Source organism: Lepisosteus platostomus, chromosome 19 (genome assembly GCF_059453375.1).
Source record: "Lepisosteus platostomus isolate fLepPlt1 chromosome 19, fLepPlt1.hap1, whole genome shotgun sequence".
NCBI lineage: Eukaryota > Metazoa > Chordata > Actinopteri > Semionotiformes > Lepisosteidae > Lepisosteus > Lepisosteus platostomus.
The window spans coordinates 5,836,254-5,854,739 of NC_142629.1; the positions used below are offsets into that span (position 1 = coordinate 5,836,254).

The 18,486-nt window shown below is 46.4% G+C and overlaps 1 protein-coding gene across 11 annotated transcripts in view; it reads right to left on the bottom strand.

The window, feature by feature from the left end:
- tnrc6a (trinucleotide repeat containing adaptor 6A) overlaps positions 1-18,486 on the bottom strand; it is a 126,208-nt gene that overhangs the window by 7,075 nt on the left and 100,647 nt on the right. For 7 of the 11 annotated variants that reach the window (XM_088613022.1, XM_088613020.1, XM_088613026.1 and 4 more), the window contains 17 exons: positions 18,108-18,431; positions 16,493-16,540; positions 10,287-12,944; positions 9,073-9,279; positions 8,546-8,721; positions 7,999-8,079; positions 7,632-7,683; positions 7,199-7,341; positions 6,323-6,493; positions 5,981-6,115; positions 5,728-5,856; positions 4,765-4,839; positions 3,706-4,165; positions 2,206-2,343; positions 1,602-1,763; positions 1,244-1,384; positions 332-439 (listed from right to left, as the gene is read on the bottom strand). In XM_088613022.1, the coding sequence (XP_088469148.1) occupies positions 332-439; positions 1,244-1,384; positions 1,602-1,763; positions 2,206-2,343; positions 3,706-4,165; positions 4,765-4,839; positions 5,728-5,856; positions 5,981-6,115; positions 6,323-6,493; positions 7,199-7,341; positions 7,632-7,683; positions 7,999-8,079; positions 8,546-8,721; positions 9,073-9,279; positions 10,287-12,944; positions 16,493-16,540; positions 18,108-18,431 (5,208 nt within the window). The remainder of the gene's footprint in view (positions 1-331; positions 440-1,243; positions 1,385-1,601; positions 1,764-2,205; positions 2,344-3,705; positions 4,166-4,764; positions 4,840-5,727; positions 5,857-5,980; positions 6,116-6,322; positions 6,494-7,198; positions 7,342-7,631; positions 7,684-7,998; positions 8,080-8,545; positions 8,722-9,072; positions 9,280-10,286; positions 12,945-16,492; positions 16,541-18,107; positions 18,432-18,486) is intronic. The other 4 variants (XM_088613024.1, XM_088613021.1, XM_088613030.1 and 1 more) reach the window with 4 other exon arrangements.

Genomic DNA, 18,486 nt, shown 5'->3' on the forward strand with positions numbered 1-18,486 from the left:
ACACAACTGTGGTCTTTGAATGCCATATAAAATAATTCATTAATTCAGATGGAATTATTCCAGGGTGTAGAATTTTTTTTCCTCATGACCTATAAGGCCTTCTAGAATGTGGCTGTTTAGGACCAGGGCTGGCCTGCTGGGCTCCAAATAAGACTCGAGCAGGAAGTACAGATTCTCACCTGCCTTTCCCCCACGCTGCAGCCGACTGGAAGGGTGACCATGACTGACCCTGGATCATAGCCCACAGGTTAAGAGCCCACGTTTGAAAGCATTTTTAACCATGAAGCCTCAATCTATTCTACCTAAGACCCCCGCCCATTCTGACACCGACCTGAAGTGCTTTGTGCTGTACTGCTGAGGGAACCACTGTAGTTGGAGGCACGAATGGATGACCAGGCACTAGTTGAAGGCAGCGTGGTGTTTAGAGATGAGGTTGACCCTTCGGGGAGAAGAACGGGGTTAATATTCTGGTCTAACAGGACACCAAATAAACCAAGTTCAAACGAAGTTTAAAAGACACCGACATTAAAAAAAAAATCAAGAAATGTAACTGCATTTATACAGGGATTTATGAAGCAGTGGTCATTGTTGTGGATGCCAAAAACTAAAGCTGCAGAGCCTGCTGCTGAACCTTGAAAAAGGTGCTTCATCCCAGCTGCTCCAACTTGACCCTTGTGCAGACACCAGCATCCCTGGGAGTAACAAAAAATTCTACCATCCCATCCTCGGGGAGTTAGTCTAAATGTGTAAATCAGGATAAGCTCTGGCCCAGTTAGATACTAGACCTCAGGATGAACCTGCTAGCTCTTTTTCCCATATATGAATAGCTATCATGCATTATTGTTGCGCCTATCTGTAATATTCAGTATTTAACACCTTTTTCCCCTCCAAAGAACAGTTTCAAGAAGGAAATCTTTTAAATAAATCCAGAGGAATAATTACACTGTGCTTTTAGATGGAGTATAGAAGTTTAACAATAGAGATCAAAGCAGACAAAATCTCTATCAAACATTAGCTTGCAGGGCCAAAAATATTCAACATACTTGCTGTTGATACCAGACAGTATATAGTAGGAGTTATCAATGTGCAGGTAATGAGAACATTGCTATAATGCTATCCTTGGCAGGTTAGGACACGGGATTGGTTGGCATAACTCTATAACACAACCATACAGATAATTAAGACATTAAAGCAAAAAAAGACTACTACTTCCGAGAATAAACTATAGCTTTGTCTAACATACCATTGTTCCTGTCCCTGAGGTGGTCAACGTCCCGGACAGTATTAATGGAGAGATTATTAATCACACTGCCAGGCGTGACGTAAGGGTCAGTTTCAGGGTCAATGTTTGGATATCCTTTCCAAGGCTCACCAGGGCGAAATTCTTCAAAATAAGGAAAAATAGGTTATAGCTTCTCACTGTAGACCTGTTATACAGCATATGAAGTATAATAGGAAGTTAGGAAGTCCCAACAATGTTTAGATTTACAAACATTAAAAGTACAAGAGTTTTATTCAAAAGCTCAAAGGACTTCACAAATTAACCCACAGGTCCTGCCCAGTAAGGACACCGGGGGCTGTAAAACCTGGTGTTAAAATACCTGGTGGCCAGTTGACATTGCTGGAGCCATGAGGCGATTTGGCACGGTTGGGCCAGCCGTCTCCCACAGAACCAGGAGGGCTGACAGGAGAGTTACTGGTGTTCATGAAGTCATATGGACCAAAGGGGGAATCTTCAAGCCTCAGCCCAGAAGGAATAGCACCTGTAAAAAACAAAACAAAAGTTATGTTCCTTCTATTAAATGTCTGAACTCCTATCAACCTGATCACTATTCTCCACTATCTTCCAATCATAGGGATCTGCACAGAACAACTTTGCCAATGGTCTACGACAGTGAATAAGGCATCAGGGACCAAGCATTATAGTTTAACCGTTATGAAGTATAGCTTTAAGACTTCAGAAAGGGAAAAGGACTAGTGTACTCGAGTCAAGAAAATGATAAATTATCCCATCATATCCATTTGGCTCAATTTCTCAATCAATGCTAACTTCTATGCACTTGGGAACTGGGAGACCGCACTGGCAGAAACCCACACAAACATGGGGGGAACATGCAGTTTACACAAGGACAGGCGTCGGGTGTTTCCAGCTGGGTTGATATCGGATTATTGAAAAATGACGTGCATCGCACTGATGATACATACCAGGTTTGCTGGAGTTTTGATCTAGAGATGGGTTAACGGAAATGTCCAAGGCAGTCCATTTCTTCAGCCGGGACTGTGGCTCTTTAAAACTAATACTGCCAATATCCAGGTTGCTTACATTCAAGTTTGAGTTCAAGCCTGCATGGAAGGGTAAACAGAATTGAACTATGAATTTAATAAATGACAGGAGGGCAGCATGTGTTGCCTGGCTTCTTGGAGGTGAGTGGGGGAGACATGGGAGTCAGAAGAGACCCACATTAAACAGCACAGCAGGGGACTGGGGTTCGCCATCACTCCAGGCACATTTCTCTACCTGCATCCACAAACAAATCCTAACTGGCCGGCCTCTGCGCTACAACCCCTTTGAATTCGCTTTCAAAGAAAATCCAGTATAGCAGTGCACCAGAGTGGAGGACATGAAATGCGAAGAATCCCCACCTCTCCCATGATCGGTTCCGGACACAATTTTCTCATTTCTATCCAATCTGTTAATAAAACGGCCAAGCTTCACGTTCAAACGTGAAATGGTGAAATTTACGCTATGTTTCTCGGCTGGCATGCAACAGGTCATGCTCTTCATAGTGAGAATTTTAGTGAGGACTGGTTAAGCAGTTAGGTAAAGACAAGTCTGTACACTACTGGCTGTTGTCTGATAGTTGATCATGACATTCTGCAACACAAAATTTAAGCACCGGACTGGATTTGCTTTGAGAATCCTGCTGCTCATCCTTAAATTTATAGAGTAAAACAAGCAATATTACTCATTTTAAGCTCTGACAGGTGATGTGATTCACATTTCAAACGATCTATTTTTATATATATGTTTTGTTCTGGGTACGTGTGATTTTATTAGCCAGAACAAAACAATATATAGAATTTCCACCTGTCCTTGTATTCTGTCATTTAGATATAGGTCAGCAAATATGCTGGGCCGCAGGCAATGTGCAAAGCAATGCATAGCAAGTCTATGGTAGGGTGACTGAACAAACTGATAAGAAAGGCTCATCTGGTTGTAAAGCACTCTGTAAAAAGTCTGTCTTGCACTTCTAAAGATATTCAGGTGCTACACGTAAACCAAGGGTACTGGCCTGGTCAAACATGGCAAGCTTTAGCTTTTTTATGGAGTCCTGGTGTGACCACTTTGATTTTACACGTATGCCTTGGTTAAAAGCTTATATGAACACATCTAAGTGCAAAAGAAAGTGTGAAAACAGCCTGGTTCATAAAAGGACCAAGTATTCCATAACCATTATACACAAAAGGCAGCCTATCAGTACCAAAAGGCTTGAGAAAAGGCTTGCACCAGGCAATGTATCAAGTCGCTTTAAGGAACACTTTCATTTTCCCTCCCACCTAAGCTGATCAATGTCACACCATTGATAAAGCAAGACATAACCTCCCCAACCCCACCTTCTTGTAATGAATGCTTTCTGAAGAAATGCAGCAAAGGATGGATGCAGGGAGCTGGATAGGTAGGTTAAGAAAAGCAGGCTTATTCACCTCTTGTTGATAAAGTGTGGTTTTCGTTGCTGGCAAAGGTCCTCCCTGCCCGGTGGTAGATGGGCGAGCCTGGCCCAGCATGGCCATTGCTCAGTGGAGGGCTAAAAAGGCTATGACTGTGGCTACTGCCAGCTGGGTAACAGCCTGAACCGTCTGAACCAGACAGAGGGTGCTTCACAGCTTGGTGCAACAGAGAGTCAGCCTGCCCTAAGTTAGGATGGGAAGGAAACCCACCTATAGGGAAATTACTGAATGAATTGAGTGTGTTCTGCTCTTTCTGCAAGTCAGATGCATTGTGGGGCATGAAGTTCTCCAGGTAGGATTTGAGGCCAGGCTGGTGCAGAGATGACGGCTGGGGGGAAGGCTGCTGCTGCTGCTGCTGCTGCTGCTGCTTCATCAGGGAGGGGTCCAGGTGGCGCGGGGGCGGCATCATCTGGTGAGCAGTGCCTAGAGGGCGACCCTGCGACGCGGAGCACAAGGAAGGCGCGGTGAGAGAGCCATCAAGAGCGAACGAGCATCATTGTGAGACAATGGGCTAGATAGAGAAAGTTTCCATCAATGGGGAGGAAAATCAAAGTCAGTTGTAAATAAAGATACATACAGAAGAGTAAAAATGACTATTCTTTTCATTATATACACATCCACTCTGTTGAACACACAAGGTGATTGAGCAAGTGCAGACAGCCTCCAACAAGCTATGCATCTTTCAAGACAGGAGGCTCAGCACCCAACTGAGCTGTTATGCCCCTTAGTGACACTGCTGGGGCTGGGGAAGCAGGAGCAGGGAGTGGTTTGGCCAACAAACCTTAACTCCACCCCCTGCGGCTGACACTGAGCCAAGCATGCTGCTTGGAGAAACTTAGTCACAGCCTGCCAGTGACATGACCCCTGAAGAATGTGAAACAGTCCAACAAATCCTCCTCTCATTCCTAACCTTTCTCATGTTCTTAGAGCTTTCCATAACTACGGCTCAAGTTGGGGGGAAAAAACCAAGCACTGCTATCAGTGTAACGATGGAGGTAACAAGTAAAAAAGTGCGACAGCCCAACTAAGCCATACCTGCTGGTCCTGCTGCTGACGGCCACCAATAGGCATGTTTCTCTGGTTCTGTACCTTCTGCTGAAGGAGGAGGCGCTGAAATGATCAAGCATGGAGACGCGTCAACATCGCCTGAAACCCACTGCTTACTTGAAAGACAATACAGCCATTTGGAAGCGAGAACAGGAGGCACTTTTTTCTTGTCAGGTTGCTAGAACCAACAGGTTACTCAAAATAGAGAGGTGCTGAACCTCCTGTACGCTTTTCTGTCCGAAGTGGAGCTTCGGTCCGTACAAACTTGTTTTTGTCCCCTTCACAGTTTGTAAAGCACGTTGAATTAGATTTACACCCTTCAGAACTTCAAGAGGCAGCAAGCCAGTTAAGAGTTCACTGCCATTTCCTCTCTTCCCAACTCCTGCTCATCTGGAAAAGCAAGGCGCTACTTGTAGAGTACTAGCATAACCCCAAAATAGCCTCTTACCACCCAAAAATAAAAAGCAAAAGGCTTTCTGTTCAACCTAAAATGCATTTTAAACCACTTTACTGTGCAACACCCAGTTCTCAGGTATAGCTTGTCAACTAAACAGCACAGAGCCCGCACCTGTTTGTCTGAACTGGGAATTATATGTCTTTGTTAAAGGTTATCACCACTGCACTGGTATTGCTCTTCTTGAGAGTAGGGGAAGAGATATCCTCTTAAAATAGAAACAGGGACCGTGGTGTCCATTCTAAATAACAGCAGGAGCTGAGAAGACCTCTGCGCAAAGTATATGACAAAAAAGTAAATGTCATTTACTCTGAAATTAAGTTTTTTTTTAAACGGAAAAGGCATTAGATTTGTTAAAAGACCTGATTTTTCATTTAAAAAAAACACACTGTTAGTACATGCAGAACCCCATTCTCTGTTTAAATGACAGGTTGCCTCAGTCAACGAACCCTTCCAAGTTTTCTCAATGCTTAAACCGCCTGGCTCGTTCTACACACCTGCAGCTGAGAGATGTGGGAGAGCTGGGTGAGCTGGGAAAGCTGGTTCAGCATAGCTACCTGCTGTGGCCCGAACAGAGGGTTCAGACCTCCATTGTTTGGAGGATATTTCAACAATGATGCTGGAACCTGAGGAAAAAGAGAAATGTCATTAAACTCAGATTAAGGACATGAACCGGCCCCAAGCTTGCTTTGAAGTGAGGCCACTTTTGTGTTGCAACTGACATTTTTACCGAGGGCCCACGGGAGTTACCTGAGGGGAAAGCAATGGAGGAGGCACTTGTGCGCGGAGATTAGGCTGAGATGAGTTCAGAGGTTGTGCTGGAGGCTGTTGTGTGCTCCTGGCTTGTGCTGCTGCATTACTGCCACTGAACCCGGGATTGACATTCTACAACACACGAGAGGAAACAAAATGTCACACTGGTTCACAATTATCCCTTAGAAAGCACGTAACAGAATGAAGCTGGTCACCAAAACAACTGAAATAACATACACAGCTATAACGCTTAAAATGTGCTTTATTTGGTGACCTAATGCATTTTAAACAATTTACCGATTCCCTATAACCAAAGGCCGCGCGTCCTGTTTAACTCACCTGTCTGACCGAATTCAAGTTTTGGAGGCTCAGCCCCGACACAGAGCCAGGACTCTGATTAGGTAGTGCATTGTTTGAAGGGGGAAGCTTCATATTTTGATTAGATGAAAACTGTACATTTTGTGGCTCTTCTGCTACAATGCCATCTTGACCAGACAGGGATAGAGATAGCTGCAGAGCACCAACCAGCAAGCAAAGAGGCAGAGAGAGGCACAGCAGCGTCAGGAGCAGGGGTATTAAGATACCAGATGAAAACCCAGTGTCATCAGGGAAGAGAGAGCAGAGCAGAAAGGAAAGAAAATCCAAGTTAGAATAATCAGATCCAAGAACTAATGCAAAAAGCCACAGTGTCCCCCAACCACATCCCAGGTAATATTTCAGTATAATACAACAAAACAAATATACCCTATGCTTGGTTGTTAACCTGTGTCAACAATAGTGACAAAGGCTATTCCAATGGTCATAACATTAACAGGGCTGCAATGTTAAAATTAACACTCTAAAATTTGATCTCTTCTGTGCCTCTGGTGCATCATGTTTTGACCTTTCGTTAATCTGTTAAAGTCAGGGAGCACTGAAGCCTAAGAAGTAGAAAGGAACAAGGAACAAGAAACACAAGAAACACCTGCAAATTGACAGCTGCACAACCAAGCAGTGTCAATTGGCTGGACACACAATATTCCTCTGATCTGCAGTATTATCCCAAGCTCTAATAAAGCCGGTAAGCATTTCATGCAAAGCTCTTAACTTGAAGACTGAATCTATATCTAAGGTGCTGTGGTCAAATGAAGGAAGCCTGATGTAGCTTTGGATTTCCAGCAGCAGTGCCACAGGGGAGAAAGCTCTGTGGTTGTGTCTCATTCGCCTGGTTCTCACCTTATCAAAGTAGGGACTGCGCTCCATGGAAGACTCTTTGGAAATCTGATGGCGTGAGCCAGGGCTCTTTCCAATCACACCATTATACTCTCCAATATTCAGACCGTGCTTATCCATATCCATGCGCTTGTCAGGTAACATTCCTGCGAACAGCAGAACCTTAATATTCCACACCTGCATAAACTAGCCCAACAGAGATTGCAACAAAAACTCAAGCTGATGACTTAACACTGCACGTAAAGTATATTTTTAGCTATTTCCTAAACGCGTCTTTATACAACGTTTAATATGTAACAATTACCCTCTCTTTCAATTTTTTTGCAAGCATTTAATCAATGCAATAAATCGGTTTAAAAAGTACGGACAGCTGCTATACAATAAGCATCTCTGTCAATCCTAATTTAAAAAAACTGTAAATAAACACAAAACACACCTCCAGGCAATTCCATCTTATTGCTCTTCAAGGGTTCGTCTGAAGATTCCCTCTGTAAAAAAAACCAAACATTTCCGTTTGCCTGAAGCCATGCATTCATATCCGAGGCAGTAAATCTTTCCATTGACTTTATGAAATTAAAATGAGCCCTAGCCGGTTTCCTTTTCTCCTTTTCACACACGTCCCATTAGCTCTGAATATAAAGTGCTATAGGATCTTGGGGATAAACAGGATCTTTTTCTATTATAATAATTTTATCAAGGCAAAAAAAAATAATTACTCCCATGCAAAACTGGGTGAAGTTTGCCACTAACTAACTTGCTTGCCTTAACCAACTGTACACTGAAACCTTGAAAGCAATACTTACAGAGAAACCAATATTGTTAAATTGCTTCACAAATTGATTGATCCATACATCGTCCTGCTTGTTGCCTCCTTTAATATTGCCCTAGAGAAAAATACAAAATTGCCTTGAAAGAGACTCATTTTAAAATTGAACTACATACACGGCATTAAATTTCTTATAAAAGCGCTTAAGAATAAGCAGAGGTTAATTCCACTTTGAAGAAAACCGGCGATGAAGCCTCCCAGCGAGCACCGTTTGCTCCAATACCAGAACATTTCTTTCTACTTTTCAGAATGGTCTTAAGTATTTTTCACAGCAGCTCTCCTGCTGACAGCTCCTGAATAAAAGAATGCCCAGCTCAGGGATAATACCTTATTGTCACGCAACACCAATGTTTTCAATACACTTTTTCAGATCAGTAATCACGTCTGTATGTAGAATCTGTACCACAAGGACTCCTGCCTTCTGAGACCTAATGCCTTTTGAGATGTAAGTCACTCCTGATCACATATATGTGGTTGCAGAAACGGGGAAAAACAAGAATTGGGAAATCACCACCCCCACTCACCTTTGGAGGCAACTTCTTCATGCACGAAGGCCAGTTCCCAGACTGGTTCATCTCTTGGGAAGGAGTGTTATTCCACATCCCAATCTCGACATCCTCCTCGTCTTCCCAGCTCGAGTGGCGCATACTTGGCATGGGCATCTCTTCGCCACACCAGCCATCTTGCATAGGTTTGGGTCCTAGCATCACGACACAGACGGCACACAAGTCACCGACCAGCAAAATTAACAAAGGGCAAAAAGAACACGCGGGTTCTCTTCACACACGCACGCACCTCCAAACTCGTGTGGGTGTGGTGAAAAACTGCACAGAACACTTCCTGGATGTCTGGAAATGACAGGATTTCTACAGGCAGTGAAGCCTGGAACAGGCTAAGCAGAGCAGAGTGACAGTGGTCGTCCACCCACCCATGCAGTATTTGCTTAAACCCTGTCCGTCTTTCCCCAAACTGTTCGTGGATGTCTCCTGCCCAGTTGAAAGGTGGCCCCCCACTTGCTACGCTCCCCACAACAGAAGGGACACGGACTCACCAGGTTTATGTGGTGGCTGCTGTCCCACTGCGGGGCCGCTCCAGCTGCCTGTGCCCGCGCTCTCCACACCAGCTTCCTCCCAGCTCGTCCCCGTGTCCATGGGCTTGCCCCAGGCCGACGTGCCATTGTCCACAGCCACTGGGGGACCGGTAGGCTCCCCCCATGAAGACTCTGCTTTGGGCGGTGCTCTGTATGGCTCGCCCCAGCCTGTGGCATAGAGGTTGGGTTAGCTTGACGACAAACATTCAAGACTCAATTTTGCAAGATATTAAAGTGTACTATGATGTTTTTTTTAAATCTTGATAAGAGATTTTCAGCACACACGAAATGGGCACTTCTGCTTCAGGAGATAGAATATAGGCTCTTCCAAACATTTTTGCTGCTTCTCTTCAAAAACATAACTAAAATCTCAACCTTTCCAAAGTCGGACATTATTGTAGCTCCTTTTCTGATGCCAGCCTGAACATCCAAACATCCCCCCCCCCCCCCCACTCACAGTGACATAACATTTTGTTATGTCACACACAGCTTCCTTTCATTGAATGTAAAAAACCCCATGCTCTAAATTCCCCTTTAAAAATAGCAACAGTGCTATGTAGGCTGCTGCTCAAGTTGCCACCATATGACTGCAGCATCAGCGATGATGAAACTCAAGCCTGTTTTTCCCCTTGCACAGCTTGGCTGGAAGAAATAATGCGGCAGAACTTTCTTCAGCCTATTTTCCAACACGCTGGTTTTATCCTGGACAGAACTTTTTCTAAAGGCATACACCACCTGTATCCTTTCAAACAGGTGTGTGGTTCCTAGTATCGGGATCCCCCCCCCCCATCAGCGTTGGGCAAAGTGTTCTGTGTATCTAGGTGTAGCTTTTGCAGGGAAGTGATTCAGTTCACAATTCCACAGGTATAATGTAATCCCTTTCTCAAAAGGGGTCTAGAGAAGCAGGGCAATACACCCAAGTTTATTTGGATAAGGTGTGGGGCATTTCTGGTGCATGGTAACATCAATAGTTAAAAGGGCTGGTTGTACAGAAATGCCCCGCTTTCCTATTGAGAAACATTCTACCTCCAGCACAGAGCTGGGCTCCAAACAGTCAGGGTTACCCGCTTAAAACAAGCTCAACTAATAAGTTAAAAGGAATTAGTCACAGGCCAATAAATCTTCACAAAGCAAAAGCCTAGAGATGAAAGCGCAGAAGACGCTGAGTCACTTACCCTTCTCCTTGCTGGGTATGGCACTTGGTGGCGGTAGAGGCTGTGGGGGATGTTGCTGTGATGAGGCTTGTGTTTCCTGGTCAGCAACGCTGTTCTTGTTCCACATGTTCACATTGTTGTACTTGTACTTGCTGGGGTCCCCCCAGGCTGAGGTGCCATCATCAATCTCCATCTTGCGCCTGATCGACTCCGGGGAGGGCTCCTCCCAACCCGTTGACTCCTCCTCTTTTGGGGGGGCCGGGATGGGCCCCCCAAGCCAACCCGATGGCTTGTTGTTGGTAGAGGGCCCTGGCTGTGAGGTACCAGTGCCCCAGGAAGAGGGTGGCCCTGCTGTCGCATCCTGCGGCTTGTTCCAGTCGGGGGAGTTGCGGGGCTTGCCGGTATCGCCCCAGCCCTGGGCAGGATGGCTGGGTTTGGGAGGTTCCCCCCATCCCTGGCCCTGATTGTTAGCCTTATTAGGATCTCCCCAGCCAGATGGTCCTGCGGTATTGGGAGAGTTGCCCCCTCCGCTGCCCCTCCAGGTGTTGCCACCGCCGGCGCGGCCCGTCTCGCTCCAGCCAGATCCCGAGCGGTCGCTGTCACTGTCCCAGCCGCCTGAACCTGACTTGGGAGGGTCGCCCCAGTGGTTCCCCCGTGGAACATCTCCTCCCCACCCCGCTCCAGAAGGAGTCCCCCAACCCTGGTTAGATTTCTGTCCTTCCATCCATCCCTGTTTGACCTTTTGTGCATCACTCCACGTAGAAGACTTGTCTTCTTTGCTACCTCCCCAAGACTGATTGCTCTTGCCCACTCCCGTAGCAGCAGAATTGTCCTCCCACCCCCCTTGGCCACTAGAGCCTTTGGTGTCTCCCCACCCAGGGGCAGGCTTTGGATCGGCCCACCCAGATACTGATGAGGTATCGTTGCTGTTGGCGCTGGGCCCGTCCCCCCATCCCCCTGAGTCAGATGCCTGGGAGACGGAGCCACCCCACGCCTCCGTCCCGTTGTCAGTCTTTTTGTCGTTGCACGAGGTGGCCTCGATGTCCCAGGCGGTGTTCTGTCGGATTGGGGTCTGGCCCCAGCCCGTGTTGGACAGGACACGGGGGTCCAGGTCGGACCTGGAGATCACGTTCTGTACCGGCCCCTGGGGGTTTGCCTTTCGGCGGTCTCGACCACGGGGCGCATCTCCGCTCATTCTGTCGCTGCGGCTGCCCGTGCTTTCACCGCTGCCTTCGCTGCCACCCGACTTGGCCCACATGCCGCCCTGCTCGCTCGATTGGGGTGCCTGCCCGTTGCTGCCCCCGACCCCTAGAGCATCGTCCTCCAGAGACTTCCAGCCGTTTGTTCCCTTCCTGCTCCCAATTCCGCCGTCGTTGGAATGCTGATTGTTGTTGGGCAGGCTGTTCCACTCTCCCTTGGAGACCTTAGTGCCAGTGTTTGAAGAAGAGGAGGAGGAGGAAGATGAGGACGACGAGGAGGCGCTCCCCCAGGGGCGAGGGATCCCCACAGGGCCAACACCATTCCCTGCTCCCCAAGCCGCCCCTGAATCCCACCCCCCTCCACGACCCCCCACCCCGTTATTATTATTCTTAAAAGAAGCAGCGCCTGCAGCTGATCCGTTAATCCCAGACTGCATTAGAGTTGCATTCACAGTGTCACCCACAGCTTGGCCTTTAGGAACTGGGCATTTGTCTCCAGAATAGTTAGTGCCTGGTGGAGCTCCCCATGCCGTACCATTCATTCCCTCGCTGTTGCCTTGCTGAGAAATGGAAGTGCCATTAGAAACTGAAGAGGCCTGGAGCTGAGTGGAGCTCCCTGTGCCCACACGCCAGGCTCGGTGCCCTGTAGGCAGTTCGTTCATCTGCATTGAACCAGTAGAGTTTGGTAAACTAGAGGTCATCAAGTTAGTAGTGTTATTTGGTCCATTCATTTCAGTGTTAAGGTTTTGAGGTTGCCCGCTTAACGAAACCTTACTTGTACCATTGACTTCAGACTCGGGGGTGTTGTCCTGGAGGCTGCCCCAGGATGCATGGGTGGAGACACCCCCCTTAGAGTTAATACTCTGACTGCCAGGCGTCTGACCTATGGTGCTACGTTGGATACTGGTGTTGCCATTTCCGTTGCCCACAGACCCGTGCTGATTATGCCCACTGTTTTCCAAAACAGGCCAGGCACCATGGTTGGCATTTGGGTTCAAAGTGCTTGGATTACCTCCATTGGTTGAGGAACCTAGGGTACCCCATGCGTTTAATTTACCATGGCTACTTTCTGTTAGCTTGCTGTTGGGATTCTCCCCGGGGCCTTGACATGTGCTTAGCATTGAGCCAGAGGATGAGCCCCATGGCCCCTTAATACTCCCATTGCCCACGTTATTGCTGCCATTTGCAACCATAAAATGAGAACCATGTCCACTGCCGTGCCTACTGCCATCGCCGTCACCACCAGTGTTCCCAGAAGCCATTATACTAAGGTTTTTCTCAGACCCAGAGCTTGAGGCAGAGTCAGTGTCCATACATTCTGAGGCTAACTCTGGGTCGCTACCAGTGATAGAAGGCCAGGCTTCCTTGTCGCAGCCGTCTACGATGACTTTGTCCCAGTTGGTGTTCGAATCGCTGCCAGTTGAGCCGGAACCCCAGTGGGAATTTTCATAATGAGATCCCAGACCACTGCGATTCAAATCTGAGGAGCGACAGAAATAGAAAAGCACGTTAATTCCAGCCAAGACTGAACCTTCCTTTATACTTACATCCAGGGCGTCTCTGAAGGAAACCCGACCTCGAATTCAAATGAAAGCCAGAGTAACGACACAAGCCCAACATACTGCGTTATTCGTAATTTAGATTTTAGGAAATGTCCGGCATTGAGTAATGGCACGTATGGGAGGACAGTTCTTTCAGTACCGAGTGGGACTGGGGAAAGACTGTTGAATTCATTTTTATGAATTCCTGGCTCACCCTTTATTTATGAAAAAATGTATCATTCTTAGCATTATAAACAGTAGAAGAAAAAGACTACAAACAAACAAGACTGTGTAATGAGGAATTAAATGTTTAATAAGAAAACGCCATTTAAACTGAAGAGAAAACAGAACTGCATTTTAATCCTACAGAACTTGAAGAATAACACTGCAACACTATTCGATTGGTCTTTGTAGGTTTGATAAAAGAATTTGATCATTTCCCTCCAAGGTTGTGCATTGTACAATAAGGCTTCAGAGTGCTCAAAAGATGTCAAGTTGTATTTCTCCATCCAACAAACTTCTAATATCTCCATTCCATAGGAAAATAAAATGTGTCCATTCTTTAACTAAATTTACAGACAAGACAGCGCTGACACACCCCTCTGCCCAAAAACAACCGCTGCGGATGGCACAGACCGTAACACCAATTAAACCCATAGTGCACTTAAAACAAAACATCACCAGACTCGGAGCTGCAAACAGCCAGCAGGGCAGGGTGCAGGTTCTCTTTCTAAAGGATATTCCTGCTTCCACTGTGCTCTGGTCAGCGTACTTCTGCAGATCCACAGGACAGGGCTGCCCACACGCACGCCTCCCATCCCCAGCCCTCGGCCCCCGTACCCTGTCCTGCAGGAGCCCAAAACGTGCCAGCCAAAAGCGCAGCCCTCCCCATCGCAACGCAGCTGTCGCCATTTTGTACCAGCGGCATGAGCCCAGCAGTGCGCGGAAAGGGAAGAAAAAAGGGTACAGCAGCCAAGGAGTGTTTTTCCCCCCTTTTCTTTCCTCATCTGGGTTCTCCTCTCACTCCACTGCTGGGGTGACCCCCACGCCAACTGCTAGCCCCCACCACCCCCACCCATTCACCCTCATCGGCATCTTCGCAAACACTCCCGTCTCGCTCTCTGTCTCCGGCACCGACCTGAAATTAAACTTCCATATTTCTGCTAGACTGCGCTTTCCAACTGCACTGCAAGATGGCTGCCAAGACTCCCTTAAGAACTCTTGTTCGCTTGCCAAGTCTCAGATTCGTCTCCCTTCCAGTCTAGGGCGAGGGACGCATCTTGACAAAAGCACACGGGCACACGAGATTCCTCTTTTAATCAATATTTCTCCAAAACACTACAAAAAAACAGGCTTGACTGCTTTTTTCCCTGAGCTTTTATTTCATGCTCAGTTTTTTTTTAAAAAAGAAAGGTGAACTGCAGCCTGCACCAGTGCACACAAGTCGATACTGAAACGCTGCCAATAGAAATCACAGCAACAGTAACCAAACAGCAATGCGCAAGCTTTTCTGCAGACGTCCCAGAAAAAGGCAGAGGGGAGGACTGCTGCCAAAACGGAACAGACCTTCTCTATCATCGGACATACGCCTGCTGTACTCACATGCTGTTGGATAAATGCTTTGAAGTATGCTGAACATTTTGCTATGAAATTAGCGTTTGTAGAAGCTTTTGATTTCAGTTCAAGTATGTGAATGGCATAAGGCTGCGGAGAGCAAAACAAATCAAAAACAATTCCATTATAAAACAGACTAGCACAAATGCACTCGGTCTTGGCAGTAGTCCGGTTGCGCTGTTACAGCAGTGCTGATGTTTCCTGTGCTGTTCGGGTTTCTTGTTTCCTTTTGTCTTCCAGAAAAAGTGTTTAACTATTCCAGTCACGGTGTACAGCACGCACGGCAGGCTCCAGTACTGCACGGCAGAGGGCGCTGAACACTAAACCGACAGTGCAGCCCCTGTATCCCTTCTACACAACAGGGCACCCACTTGCAGGAAAGATAAGAGCGCTGAGGGGCACATCAAATATTAACCCTGTAAACACCAACTCTGACCCACGTAAAGCAGGAGCAAGGAAGCACTCAGGGTAATCCAACGAGAAGACCCCCGCAGAGATTTATTTAAACAATCCAGGTCCTACACCTTCTGCCCTTTCGATAGACATCGATAGACTCGATCTACAAGCAATCAAAACCGGATCACTTGGCTGCATTATGCACATTATCTGAGCCTTATAACAGTTGTTCATTTTCACCCTTTAGAGTCCCATTTATCCCCAGGTACTTTCTCACAACAGCGCTCTTGAGTCATTCCAAGCTGTGTTCTGAAACTATTCCTTCATTCATTACAGTACCGCTGTTTCAAATATAAATATTTACAGAGAGTGGTAAGTAGGAGATAACTGGCTTTTTTTTTTTACAGCACACAATATTGTGAATATGCATTTGGAAATAACAGTACCCTTCGCATGAATACTTCTATTGCCACATTGTTTGTGAGGTTCCAGAATGATGCCTCAACATAACACTGCCAAAGACATTTCAGAATAAAAAAGTATGAAGTGTCAAAGCTGGAGCAGATGCCGGAGTACTGTATTTGTGAAGTACTGGGCTCAGAACCGCACAAGCAAAGTTACAGAAAAAAAGCATGCAGCATAGCAGCAGCGGAGATGGAAAATCTGAATTTTTTAAAGTGAATGAGATCAAGCAAAGTAAGACCAAAGGCAAAGCACAATGGTGTGAGCAGCCATCACCCTCGTATCAAAGTCACTTGATTTGACTACTGCCATACACAAGAGGATAGACTGTTGCAATACAAAAAACATACAGAAAGTGAAAGCTCAGGGCTCTGAAACACTGATTCTGCCACAATAACTAAAACTAAAAATCAGTACACTTAAGGTTTACCAAAGCCAAATTTCATGAATCTCTAGATTCTGCACTGTATTGGATATATTGTTAAGCATATGGTAAGGGGCTTGCTCACACAAGACTGTCACTGTTCCACCTTAAATGGGGCAAAAACCTTTCTAAAGTCATGTACTGAATATGTATCCAGTTGCAAAGCTGACTGGCTCCTGTTTATTACACCCACAGCTCACTCTTTACAGGACTTCATAACATGGTGATTACCCTCTTGTAACTGGATGAATAAACATTTCAAGTGCTTCCCCAATACAAAACTGGGGGGGAAAGATGAAAAGACATCCAAAATATCTAGTAATCAAGAATTTTTGCTTAACAATGAAACTACCTGGTCATTCCTGATCAGTAATCAAAATGTGACGACAAATTTCAAGCTTCCTACCAGGCCCATGGCTTCAAAAAAAAAAATCACTCCCTTCATCTAATCAAAATATGAAAATACAGCAAAAGCTTGCAAATTCAAGTGACTTTTTTTGCCACCTAGCACATTGCATAAACCTGTTCAGAACAATTTAAAGTCCACTGGGACACCAAGAAACCAGAGTGGGGTAAAAAAATTGTAATCACCTGTCTGGTTAGGGGAGTGGCTGACCAAATCCCGTATGGGAGGCATGCCTACGGAACAAAAAAAAGCAAGACCACAAGAAGAGAGATATGAGAGTGAGTGAAAAAGAAAGAGCTGTTCTGACCAGCCTGCTAAGAAAACTGAGTTCACAGGGGTTAAAGTTCATGACCCTGTGTTTACCGACATTAGTAATAACATGCTATCCAGCACAGGGTCCACCCTTCTAAATGTGCATTTCCCTGCAAAAATGGTCCATGGGAGAACCGCTGTAAAAAACAACTGTTACTTACCGTATTATAAACAGTGGATAAGACGTTCTTAGTTTGCAAGTCAGTTTTGTTATAATAAATTAAACGCAATAACATTTTCAAGCAACAAGGGCACACCTGCAAAACATGTGCCCCTCCCACTCCGCTAGATACAGATCTTATAATACACACCGCAGTACAAATCCGTTACCCACTGTGGTTAGCACACACTTAACAGTATCTAGAAGTTCATACTTAAAAGCCTGCCTCCTGTACAATTCATTCCATGATTCAATTTAGCAATACACAAAACATTGATACACAAGGCTTCTGCAAAGCGCCAAGCAATGAAACATTTAAGTACCAAATGGACAGAGAAACTGTGCATTTTCAAAACTATATTCTTTTCCAAGCTCAACATCCTATCAATCATTACGACTTTCATTCTCCTGTTAATACAGAAAAACATTTAGAGCTTTGCACATTTAAGGACTCTTTTTTCACTTCAGTGCTTTCATGTACTGTTTGAGACCTTCCCATTTTCCCCACTTCAGCAGAAAGCTCAATGTTCCTGGCAGTCTGCTCTCCTGTGTGTGGGGGAATAGTTGAAACGGGGTTCAGGAGAGCAAAGGATGACTTGGGGGGGGGAAATAAAGCATACCTAAAACTCTCCAAGCTCTCTAAGCCACACAAACCTTGCTTCATCTCCGCCTGTTCCCATTTTGTGAAGATGTAACTGAACGATTTACAAAACCACCAGCAAAGTTGTGCAAGACCGATGTGCTGTCCTTCTGCAGGTCTATTTTCAGGATGTTTATTTTAAGCCTTGTAACGCATTTTAAAAGCCAGTTCCCTGTGAAGTAAGAATCAGGTACAGCCTGTGCACATCGTGCTGAACAAGGTGCGTGCATGACTCTGTGCCACCTTGCAAAACGGTGTTCACCTTCTGTAATACGACTGAGCTCTTTCAGGCTTATGAAGACGGCAGTCAGCATGCGTTATGCAAGGCTTCGGTAGCACCTACTCTGACCAGTGGGCTTGTGTAAACCTACTTCCTCTTAGCTCGTGTGTACTCCTGTAGTTGCAGCAGAATAACTCGAAGAAGGTGCAGCAGGTCTTGCTTGGCAGACGCTTCTGTGAGTTTAGCAGAATCAAGGTCTGCCTGGCGGAAAACTGATGTGATCATTGCAAAGGCTGATGCTAGCCTTTTCTTTTCTAACAGACTGGCTTATGAGGTTTGAGGCTGGTACTGTGCTTGACTGAACTGCATAGCCCGGAAGCTCGGTCAACGCTCGCAAGCAGACGTGGTTTTTTTTTTTTTTGGTGTGCAGCTGGGGGGCTGTTGCCGACTAGGCTGGAGGGACCCTACCTGGGTGGTGGGCCTTGGTGCCGTTCTGCAGCGACCCCTCACTGGCTGGCGGAGCGCCCCCTGGCTGGCCGGAGGAGGGCTGCGCTCTGGTTCCCAGGGTGGCAGCAAGGACAGGGAGAGGCTGACCCCGCCTCAGCAGCTGCTTCTGCTCGTGCTGGCGGAAACGCGGCGGAACTTCGCGGGGCGGGTATCGAGGCGGGGCTTGCGGCTGGCTGCTGGCTGGGGCCCGCTTGGCATTGCTGACGGTGCTGGTTACGGTGGAAGTGCCGCTGTTCGGGTTGGCAGGCTGAGGCTGGCTTAAACTGGACTTGATATGTTCTGGCACTGGAACCAAGGGGAGAAAAAAAAAAAAGACTGAGCCAGACATTCAAAAGTCAAA